Below are 12,544 nucleotides of genomic sequence, written 5' to 3'. Positions count from 1 at the left end.
CAATGACTCTCTTCCTGACACACAATAATGAGTTTTACCCAAGGACCAAGGAAGGAGAATCTTTAAATAATAAATTGTGTTCCTGTGGTAAGTAAAAGGACATTTATTAAATATTAGTAGCATGAAGAAAGAATTTTAATAGTTCTGCAGCCTCCAGTCTGTGTAAGATAAAAGGAAATGTCTAAGGAAAACCACTGTGAGAAATTAAACATAAAACCTTAATGGATAAAGAGAAGAAGAAAATAAAAATTAGGTGACCAAAGACCTGATTTATAAGAAAATGTGCAATAATTACATATGTTCTTTGTAATCAGGTGATAAATATGACAGGGTATTATAACCCTATATATAATTTTATTGCAATATGGCCTTAATATGCCATGTTACGATAGAAATCCACTTTCTGTAAACTTTTTAAATCACTTTAAAGGTCATTAGTCAGTTCAAACATTAATCATTTCTTTTATTCATGAATAACAACTTTAAATTACTCACTTTCAACATCTGATGTTGGACATTCAATGCGCTGTATCTGCTATTGGAATCTTGCTGTAAATTAAAAAAAAAGGGAACACAAAGAAAACAAATATGGCTCTCTTGCTAACACATCTTAAAGCTCTTTAAAAAATTCATTTATTTCACTTGTGTAAGGTAAAAATGCATTCTATACTTCAACCAGGACATCTCTAGGGCTATCTCTTTAATAGCAGAAATGAAGTTTTAACATTTCCATACATTTGCTAGATTTTAGTAATGAAAAAGCAAGATATGGAACCATAAAATGGTAGCTTGATGGGGCCCTTAGAGATGATTTCATTCCACCTCTCATATTCAGAAGAACTGAGGCTCAGGCTCCTGGAGGAACTTGTCCTGAGCCAGAGTCACTGCACAGGGCCAGCACATTGTGCTGGGTGCTTGCAGTAAGGGGAAAGAAGGGATAAACCCGCTAGGACCAAGTCTCACAAGCTTAGCATAAGCTTAGCTTAAGGGACGGATAAGAAAAGGCACTTTCCTTTCCTGAACGTCAGTGGGTAAGAAATTCTACATACATGATTTTACTCCAGGGAGACTCTATTTCACAGAGTGAGAAACTGAGAAAGGATTAAGAACATGCCAAGGGTAAACATGTCATTAAGTAAACGAGCCAGGACTGAAACTGAAGCCTAAGTCCACCGCTGGACTCCACGTTATGAGCTCCACGTTCCAGGAGTACATCTTTGTGTCCCTGTGGAGCGTCTTCACATACGGACCTCACATGTTTCCACAGTCCAGGGTAGCCATAACCAGTCACAGTATGCAAAAAACACACCTGAAATGTCTCCTCTCCTGTGCTATGTTGTTTTATCTCTGGGCGCCATCTCCCTTGCTTTACCCCATCACTAGCTTAAGGACATTCTCATGCTTTTTCATACTTTCACAACTTCTACAGTGAACTGCATTTTTGCTTTCTCACTTTATTTTATGGCTTTACTAGTTTATTTTAATTTATAAGGAAATTACATAATAAAATGTACAACAGAGTATATAAAGTTTTGGTTAGGGCTTTTGAAATCCAGTAAGAGTTAAAAGCTGAGATCCTCCTGGGCTATCAAAAAGAAACTCTTCTCAGTTTTAATACCCCCAAATGCCAGTGTTTTATTCAACTAATACTTACATATTTTTCTTAGAGTAAAGACTTGCTTTTCTCCAATTAATTTAGACTTTAAAACATTTTAAAAATGCCAATATAATTCAATCATTCATTCCTTTCACAAATGTTTTTAAATGCCAACTCTAGGCCAGTCCTGTGTTAGATGTTACACATCCAAAGGCAAACTACAATGAATCTTACATTCCATGGAAAAGAGAGACTATAAATAAACGTTGAATATTAAGGTTATTTCCAATTTATCACTATCATCAATAATGTGATAAGGCAGGTTTTAAAAGAACAAATTTAAAAGTCATCCTCCTAGAATTTTTGGTAGCAAAAAAATATTATATATTATATTTCAGTTCTATAATCGTAGTGATCAACAGAGTAAAAGACTTTGCAACTATATTTCCCCGCCCTTCAAGTTTCATGAAAACAAATTAGGGAAAAACAAAATACAAAGAAATAAAAAAACCTTACCCTTCCTTTATTTAGTGTTTCTTGTGCTTCTAACTTATAAACAAGAAAATCTAGAAAACAAAAAATGGAGAAGATAGAGCGTAAGTTAATTTATTATGGACTGTTTAAACATCTAAAGGAATAAAAGCAAATTTTACTCGGGCTTGCAAAAAATGTTTTAGGTTTAAAACAATCTATTTGGTCATTTATATGGTTTATTTTGGCTCTCAATGCTTTAGAAAGAATTGAAAAAAATACTCTTCCTCTTTACCTTAAACCTGTAAATCTTGCATCAACAAAATCCATATAATAGCCAATTGATTAAAAATGCATTTAGAATTTCTCTGTGATTAACTCTCCTTGAAACTGAGGGGAGAAAAAAAGGAAGCACATCTGAAGACAAGGGTGATTTATTGCTACCCACTAGATGGCACACGAAAATCATTCAGGACCTGAAAAAAGGCATCAAGCCATCCAAGCCGTCAGTAATGCTCTGAAAACTTTATTATCCACTAGATGGCTCTATAAAATCACTGCATTTGAAGACAAGAAAAATCCAAATCCTATGAAAGCATTTTAATGATGTTAAACTTCTCTTCTTCACACAGGCTCAATCCAAGGGCCAGTAAAACATCCTAACCAGTACTGCCCCTCCTCTGCTCTCCCTCCTTCCCCCTCAGCAGGGTAAGAAGACAGAATACCCAACTTCAATTTCAAGATTTATCACAAACCATGAACAAATAAATAGAATGCAGATAACTTCAGGCTGGGCGCAGTGGCTCACGCCTGTATTCTTAACATTTTGGGAGGTCGAGGCAGGAGGATAGCTTCAAGCTTGGGAGTTCAAGATCTGTCTCTACTGAAAATAGAAAAATTAGCCCAGCGTGGTGGCCTTGGCCTGTATTCCCAGCTACTTGGGAGGCTGAGGCAGGAGGACTGTTTGAGACCAGGAGTTGGAGGTTGCAGTAAACTATGATAACGCCACTGAACTCCAGCTGGGGCAACAAAACAAGACACTATCTCAAAAAAAAAAAAAAAAAAAGAATGCAGATAATTTAAAATCATAGATAAAAATTAATAGCATTGTCTAATACCTGCATTAAATGCTAGTTTTCAAGCTGAACCAGTCAGCTATGCCAATAAAAACTTTGAGGAGATAAAAACAGGTACATAACCTTAAAGATGCCAGACAATGGGATCAATTTGTTATGTTAAAAATATGTATATGTATATATATAAAATTTGTCATATTTTGGACAATGCATGCATGCTATTACTCCTTTTTTTTCCCTGAATATCTGTGGACATAAGTTCAAAGTATTAATAATATACCTGTATAATATTCAGATGAAAAGTTATTTATTTCTGAAATAATATATATAACTAACCAAAATATGATCTACCTCTAGGTGTCACGGACTGGATGAAAGATTGCAAATCTAATCTCGAGCAGAAATCACTGCACAATACATAACATTACTCAGTATTTCTTTCTCTGTCCACCTACAACACTGACTTTGAGCTGGTTTGAGAACTATCTTAGCAAAAAAAAAAAAAAAAATAGTACAGCAAGTACATAATACTTCAAAGAAGGATGTGAGAAAAGCACAGAACACAAATTACATTATTTATTTACCTTCCTTTGCTTTCTTATGTTCAAGTCTTTCCTTTTGCAAGGATTTCTCTAATCTTGATCTGTGTTCATACACAACTGGAAAAAAAGAATTAAAATTTGTCTTCAGAAATTCTAAAGTGAAATTAACACCAATTTTCAAAACAGGAAAAAAATAGTGTAGGATCTTTATACAACTAAAATAAAAACATATACATAAGTTCCCCATTCCAGGTAAAGAAAAGACATACTAATAGGCATAATTCTGAACTGACTCCCATACAGTCTGCCCTTTTCTAGAGCTGATGCTCTGAATCATGAGTCTGACTTCTTTGCTAGCTCCTCTTCCTTCTCCTGCCTCTAAAATGCAAGTGTCTCTGTGAGGTTTTTTTGGCTCTTCCTGGGCAACCTTGTCCACATTAAGACTTTAACCACAGTCTGCCTAACCTTACACCTACATTTTTAGCTCTTGCCACCCTCCTAGGCACTAGAAGGGTATTTCCACTAAATATCCCCTAAGTATGCAAAGTCAACATGATCTGCATCTGAATTATGGCTGCCAGAACCCATAAGAAAACCCCAGCAGCACATCACTGGGATAAAAGAGGAGAAGGTATCATCTCATTCCTCCCTCCAAGTCAAGGAAAACAGGCTAGAGACACACAGAAATGGAGGAGGGAGGAATTCTCCAAAGAACTCATAAAAGTGTCCACAAAAGAACAGGTCAGGTTCACCATCTGCCATGGCCAGAAGAAACCCATGGCAAACAGATTCTAGCTCTGTAAGACCTTCCTGCCCTTTATCCTCCCTCCCCACACAGTCTACTTTGAAGAAGCCAGAGTGGCCTGGTGAGTAGGGGAGGAAGAGTAGATGTGCTGGAGGGCAACCGGGGAGAAGAAGCTGGTGTAACTCTCTTTCCCACTGCAGGCGCCACACCTGCAGCAAACAGGAGCTGGAAAAGAGGGAGAAGCCTCACCTTCGAATGAATAAAATATGTATGATTACACTGGACTAGACCAGACATAACAATTACTGAACCGAGGCTGTGTGTATGAATATAAGTTATTGAAAATTTTTTTTAATCTGGAAGAAGCCACAGAAGCAACTAAATTTGTCTTAGATTTTATCTAGGAACAGAAAAGTCAGTCCAACAGAGTGTTTTAAACAGGCAATGAGGGGAGACAAGGAGAGAATAAATTAAATTTTTGATGTCTCCTTTGGATCCTGTTTGTTCAGCATTATGGCCACATAAGATCTCATTCCCTGGCAAGCTAAGCCAACCCTGTTACTCCATTCTTTGGTCATCCCAACTCCCCACGACTATATACAATTCCATCATCAATCACTGGCTGACCATGTATGGTACACAGAACAGCCTCAACACTGCTAGTGACCACCAAAGTTGTCATAGTCCCAGCAGCTCCTTTCCCTACCCCTGCAACAACCTCTTGCTGCTGAAAGGATTCCCTGCTTCTCCTCTTGCTCTTTCCCCATTGTTACAGCTGCCAACTACCAACTACTGCTCTCCTCCTTCCAGCTTGGCCATCATGCCCTGGATCCTGTACCTTCTAACCACATGGCATCTCTCATCTTATCATCCCATACAAAGCTTCCATTCCCAGAGCTTCATCTACTGCTATCAGAAACCCTACCTCTATTCCCACCTCTGCTAACACCTCTGTCCATAGTATCTCCTAGAACACCTGTGACCATCCAAGCTGGTATGTGTAGTCTACCCCAATCGCATCTTTTCTCTCACCCTGGGCCAGTCATTATAATAATCCTTGCCTCATTCTCTTCCCCCATGGGATTCCTTTTCTATTCACCAGATGATTCCTTCCCCCTACACTATTATTACAAAGGAGTTCAATATAACACCACATTTCTTGCTACCCTACTATGTAAATTGACAGAAGTGTGAAACTGGACTAAAGGTAGCTGTGCTCCAAATGATGGGAAGTCCATTGTTGAGAAATCACATTTCCCCCAATATATGTATGATATGTAAGTCCCTCGAACAATTTCTAAAAGTCTACTAAAATCAAGATTTATTGGTTTAATACTTGGATTCGTACTAGTAGGACCATCTTAAATGATGTTTAGAACAAGGCAGGGAAAGCACTAAGATCAGCACTATAGAACCTCACTAAGCCAAGCCCTGAACTGAGCACTCGTAGTCTTTGAGAATTTCAGTGAGGCGGGGGAGACACACAGGGAAAGAGGTAAGTTACGATACTATCATGGTACAACAGAGGCAAGAACAGGATGCTGTGGGAACACCTAAGCTCCCCAGCTCAAAGAAAAAACACTCCTCCACCTCCAATCCGCCGGTCAAAGTTCTCACGGTCTGCATAGGAGGTTACAGGAACATAAACATGCCAATAAAACGGGAATCTGGGTGCACTAATCATACAGATTATAGACTCGATTTCAGCAAGCACGTGACACTTTTGAAGAAAGGAACATGCAGAGGAGTCCAGATCTTGCTGTGAGGGAGCTGAAGCTACAGCAGCTGGTCCTCAGTCTAGGAGGCTCCTGAATGGAGGTCAGAACCACTAGGGGAAAACAATTCCAGCCTAGCAACACCCATAATAATACAAGATCCCAGCAGCACAGTCAAGAAGGCATGTGTGAGGGTGACTGCTCACCACCCATCCCATTCACGTCAGACTCTTAAATATTAAACATTATTGTAGAAAGTCAGGGGTAGAGGAAAAAAAGCTGAATTTACACATTACAACCCTGTGAAATTCTTTATTAGGTAATAAAATACAGCAGAATCACTATAAACTCACTTTTGCAAACTCAGTGTTGTATGGCACCAGGTAATCAGATAATGATTATCTTTGGCTTAGAAACGAAGCAGAAACTCACAAGCATGAATTCATCTTCAGTAAGAGAGTAGAGGGTCTACTAGATGAAACCAAGTAGAGCGTAGAGATCTGGTGAGAAGTGTCGGGCATGGGAAGGCGGAAGATGGTGTTCCCTTCTTTCTCTTCCCTGGGACTTGGTTAGGAAGACAATGTGCCAATAGCTGGACCAAAGTACCCATTTATCAAACTGAATCATACAACTGTCTTTGACAGTTTTACCCTCCATGGGAATTTACATATTCAATATATTAATGGCAGTGTGTCTAAAGAGCAAGTAGATCCTAGGAGACACAGTTACACGCTTTCAGAAATAACCTGAATAAATTCTATCAAATGTCCACAGAAAAGCAAACGTGTTTGTGAATTATGGTCAAAATTCAAAGGTCTTGGGAAATCTGAGGCATATTCATGACTACACTGTGTGGCATCACTAATAGCAAACTTTAAGGCAAGAAGAATGTGTTTTTTGCAAATATGGTAGGAAAAAAAGATGTGGCAAACAGAACGGAGGATATATGTAGAAACCATGAGGTAAGTGTACTATTAATACTGTCTTACTCAGAACTGGTCAAGCCATTATTATAGCAGCACCTCCTGGTCCTGATGTAATAGAACTTAGCAATTCAGAAACAGTTTGAGGGCTGGAGAAGAGCACCGAGGAGGCGGGTGAGACAATGGAGCAGCAACGAATGCTGGAAAGGTGGAGAAGTGCTGTTCTTCGTTAGGCTCAGGAAAAGGAAAAAGGAAAACAAACTGAAAAAGGAGCCTTAAAATACAAACTGGAGAAACCACAATAGGTAAAAAGGGAACTGACAGTGAAAATAACTCTTGGAATTGAAAATTCTAGAAAAAAGGGGAGAAAATGAGGGAAAGAGGCAAATGGCAATATAATGGCTGAAAGCAGAGCCTTGGTGCCTGGGTTCAAATCCCACTCCTTTCCTTTTGAAGTGAGTTGCTGAACTTCTTTGAACTTCAGTTTCCTTTCATGGTATGTGGGTATAATAATATACCTATGTCTTTTGGTGAATGTCAGAGTTAAATGAATTAATATATATCAAGTGTTTAGAATACTGCCTGGTACAAAGTAAATGCTATTAAAATGCTAAAATATTTTTCTACCTATCTATGATGGCTTAAAAGTGCCAGAGAAGGAATCTGGTGATGTCTTACGACTCCTTCCAACCTTACAATTAAACTCTAATAATAACAAAGTTATCTATATATATAAAATATACGTACATGTATATACACACATATGTATATATATATATACACACACACACATTGACTTCAAAAGGCAATAATATTGATCTCAGTTTTCTTTTACTTGAAAAAATTTTTCTTAAAAGAGAAAATAATCCATCCGTAGCTTATTACAACCTATAAGCCTATTTTTTAAATAAAAATTGAAGGAGAATAGAACAGACCAGACTACTTTGTGTCCTTGTAGTTATTCTAGAAAATTTCACTATTAAACACACACACACACACACACACACACACCCCTTATTTCTGTTACTATGCATTTTCCAGGCTTTTGAGCTAGTGATTTATCTAGATAGGTTTACTGTTTCACTTAGAAGGAGGATTGCTAATCAATCCTTGTCACCTATCTCTATTTTTCTATTTATACTCTGAAGTCAAGGACATCAGTCAAGATGAATTAATGCTGCTAGACTCTCTGCAACAAAAATGGTATATAATAAATATCTTCACAGCATCAAACAAGTTAAAGGAAAAATAAATACAAAACTAATGGTTTGATCTCAGCATTCAAGATCTTTAATGCAGAATAACACTACAACAGGGATAGGTGAAACACAAGAACTCAAGAGAAAAAGATGAAAATCTGTAACACTCATATCTTCTGATGCTTACTTAAAGGGAGTTAAATATTTTCCATGCAATCAAGAATGGAAAAGGTTTTATTTCCCCTTAAGCACTCAGGATTTTAAAAACATGCCAGCTTCTTACAGCAATTTTCCATTTTAACTCTGACCGCCATCTGCAAGTCACAAGAAAAATTAACTATTATAATATATACATTCGCTTATAGGCAAAATAGATACCTGTGTCATTTCAGGGCAAACTGCTCCAATTCAGAATCAGAAAGCCACACTCTAAAATTAGGCAGAAAACATTGCAAAGTGTTTTAGCACCGTAAGCCAAAAGAGGGCAATGTTTCTTTGGCAGAAAAAACAGGCCATGAAGTTTTGCTTTTGGTTCTGCCTATAACATAATATTTTATCTTTAAAAAACAAACAGACAAACAAACAAACAAGGCTTGGTATGAAAGTCACACAGTTCAACTTGTGAAAATATTAATAACATGTGAAAATACCTCTATCACTGTACATTTGATAAAAATTAAAATGAACAAATCAGTGCTTTTGATAGTTGTGGCTGCAGATTTTTAAGTAGGATAGCAAGAGAGATGACAAAAAGGAAAATAAATTGAAATCAATATAGTTCACAGAAAACAATGCCTTTGAGTTTTTTGGTTTTTTTTTAAGGCCTAAAAGATATTTATTTAAGATATTTATTAAAGTCTTTAAGAACAGTTTTCAGTTGTGCTTCTAAATCCCCAGAATTGAGGTGCAGGCCAGCCAATAAGCTGGTGATCCAACATGAAGACATCACCACAGATACATTTTTCCAATCATCTTTCCTTCCTTCTTCCATAATTTGACCTCATAAGAAGTCTGAAAAAGAATACAGGAGATCTCCTGAGAAAGAACACACATAAAACAAGTAAAGGAAAAAGGAGGTGGACAACTACTACGTTTCGCGGTTCACACTGCACCCCTGAGTGGGGGAGGGCACCCCGAAGGCACAGTCTTTGGAGCCTCCCCCAGTCTCTTTTCACAAAGTCTCCTCAGAGCTCTGTATCCATCTTCATAATTTAACTCTGTTAAGTCCAGCTTTTACTTTTCACTCAACTCCAGTTTCATGTCTTCAATACAATTCAGCCCTCCCAGTCTGATTCACAATTTATAGCTGAATTTAATTATTAATTAACCTTTTCCTACATATTCAAGGCCGGGGCCGAGGGCAAAACCTCTCGATTGCTTCCTGTTTGTTCCTCTGGATTGAAATCCAAAGCCGCACAAGGCCTTACCCCATCGCTCATCCTGCATGAGCTGGCAGCCTCCTTGTGATGCCGGAACGTGCCAGGTGCGCTTTCCCCTCAGCACCTCGTACTGCCTTTTCCTTTATCCCCACTGCTCCTTCTCCAGGTGTCTGAAACGCCGACTAGCGCCCCCACTTCTGTCAGAGCTTGACTAAAAAGATACCTTCTCACTCAGGACGACATACCTAAAATTGTAACTGCTTCCCACCCTCAACACTTCCAGTCTCCTTTCCAACTTTATTTTTCTCCTTAGCACTCATCACTCTACTGTCTTTTACTTATTTATCTTATTTATTGCCTGACTATCCCACTAGACTAGAAGCTCAACTGAGGCAAGACTTTCTGATTGACTTTATTTCATTATTGTATTCCTGGTACACTGAACTGTAGGCATTCAATAGATGCTGGGCGAAGACAGGAAGGAATGAATGAGTGAAGGAATGAACAAACTAAGTATCTTGAAGGCTGGGACTGGCTATCTCCTTTTTCTTTCTCATGTATATCCCAATCCCTCAGTTCCTAACGTCTAGCGGTTTTCAGTAAATAGCACTTGTCCAGGGAATGAAGGCATTTGGAAGACATTCCATTCTTTTCTCCTTTGCCTGCTATCCTTCAAGCCCCAGCATTTTTTTAAGTGAATTTCCACATCTGTTAGCTTCCTAGTACTCACATATGCCAGGGAACAGACAGATAATAGAAGAGAGATTAAACATAAATTTATCTGTTGATGTATAGGCTCATAAGATTAGCATTAGTTAAATCATACCCCTGAAATATAGATGCTTTCAGAACACTGAGAAAAAAAAGAACAGTCTGATTAGATTCTACTCCATGGCAATTGCAGATTTTTTTTTTTACTGTACAATAAAGTTCCTATAAAAGTTCACACAAGTATCTATTTTTAAGTTTGCAAATGCATACAGTTTGTAAAGCAGTTTGAGTGGAAATGTTAACTGTGATTTGAATTGGTGCTTAGCTGCCTTTTCTATTTCAGATAAAACTTATACCCAGGCTTTTCCTCATGGCACTAATTGAAATTTGGCTTTTTCAAACAAGTATTATATTAGCTGACCTAAGATATATTTCTTCATACTAGTCTTCTTATTGGCATTCTTTGAAGTGGTGAGCTACTAATAATCATTCTTGTTATCAGATGAAATCTATTCATGCTTCATGAAGGGATTCTTCTCTTAGCTGCTTGAGCTGTGATATCACAGCCCAGCAGTGTTCTAGGCACCTTGGGAAATACCAAAGTGTGGGAGTTACTCATATAAAAAAGTTTATACTCAATAAAGTCTGGCTGTGAGAAGAGGTTAAGACGTGTACAACAGAAGACAATTAGAGATCACCTTAGGTTAGGCAGGCTGGGTGACATAACAAACTGTTAAACTGGCAGATTTTTAAACAGAATCTCTTTGAGAGCTGAGAGGAAAAATATCCTCCTATCCCACGAAAATGCTACACTCTGCAAAGCAAATACTACATTCTCAAAGACACATATAAGTGTATATGCATAGATATATTAGAAACTTAAGGACTCACAGTAGAAGCAAATTTATTCTTAAAATCAGATGTACATAAATAGACCCTGTACAGTAATATTCTTCTTATTTAGCAGTTAGACTTCAGCTGGACAGCATCATAGCATTTCAGGAAATAATGCATGAGAGAAAAAGAGAGAGAGAGGAGGGAGGGGGAAGAAGAGGAGAGAGAGAAGGTTGTTTCTGGCCCCCCCAAAGTGATGCAAGAATGTATAAGAATGCCCTTAAGGTGGGTTGACTATGCAAAGGCATATTGCTTTTATAATAGAAATATAAATTTATGCATATATTTTTCAAAATTGATGTGCTTGAACCAAACATAAAGGACATCTAATTTTCATAAGTTGTCTGATTTTTTCACGAAAATCTGCCTCTATGGGCACTTCCAGTAATGCTATCAAAGCAGGAACAACCTAAAATCCAGTACTCAAGTATCAACCCCTAGAAGGTTTTTAATTGTACTGCAGAGAACACCCTCAACTAGGTCAGAATGAGCCTGGCTACCACTGGCTCGTCTCTCAAACCAGTGAGGCAGTACACAAGCAAGTCCACCTTCACCCAAACTCCCAATTGCAGGTTTTTACTTCAAAATGTGAAAATATGCAACATTTATTAGAAAACATTTCATAAAAATCTGACTTGTAAAAAAGATACTACTTAAGGTCTCTTCTCTCTATGGCATCCAGAATATTTTATTCTATAAATTGAACAAATATTTATTGAGCATCTACTGTATGCCAGGTACTGTTCTAATATTTGAGAATATATTGTCAATAAAATAATAAAAAAATACGCCTTTGGGAAGTTTACATTCTGGCAGAGAGATATAGATGATGCAGAATAAACAGAATGAATAGTATACTAGGAGGTAATTAGTACCACAGGGGGGGAAAAAACAAGGTGAAAGAGATTGGAGCTGTAGGGAGGATGGGCCAGGTTTCATTTTTAAATAGGATGGCGAGAGCAGGCCTCACTGAGGAGACATTTGAGTGGAGGCATTTGGGGCAAGACCTGAAAAGCCAAGGAGGCAGTTCTACAGACACCTGGGGGGGACGTTCCAAGACAGAAGGAGCAGGACGGACAAAAGCCCTACAGCGCAAGCACAGAGGGGATGTCTAAAAGCAGCAGGTAGGCCAGTGTGGCTGAGGCAGAGTGAGCCCAGAGGGTCAAAGGGTGAAGGAGGCGAGGAGGGCAGATTGTGACGGTCTCACGGGGCCTACTGAGGACTTGGGCTTTTACTCCGAGAGAAATGGGGAAACACTGGAGAGTTCTGAGCAGAAATATGATGTTGCCTTA

General features: G+C 38.2%; 1 protein-coding gene across 6 annotated transcripts in view; it reads right to left on the bottom strand.

The window, feature by feature from the left end:
• The window catches only part of GOLIM4 (golgi integral membrane protein 4), an 85,580-nt gene that overhangs the window by 37,574 nt on the left and 35,462 nt on the right, over positions 1–12,544 (bottom strand). For all 6 annotated transcript variants that reach the window (XM_069475292.1, XM_069475294.1, XM_069475289.1 and 3 more), the window contains exons 2-4: positions 3,729–3,803; positions 2,114–2,163; positions 496–549 (exon numbers count right to left, since the gene is read on the bottom strand). In XM_069475292.1, coding sequence (XP_069331393.1) covers positions 496–549; positions 2,114–2,163; positions 3,729–3,803 — 179 coding nt within the window. The remainder of the gene's footprint in view (positions 1–495; positions 550–2,113; positions 2,164–3,728; positions 3,804–12,544) is intronic.

Source organism: Eulemur rufifrons, chromosome 7 (genome assembly GCF_041146395.1).
Source record: "Eulemur rufifrons isolate Redbay chromosome 7, OSU_ERuf_1, whole genome shotgun sequence".
Classification (NCBI taxonomy): Eukaryota; Metazoa; Chordata; class Mammalia; order Primates; family Lemuridae; genus Eulemur; species Eulemur rufifrons.
This window is presented reverse-complemented; position numbering and strand designations above follow the sequence as displayed.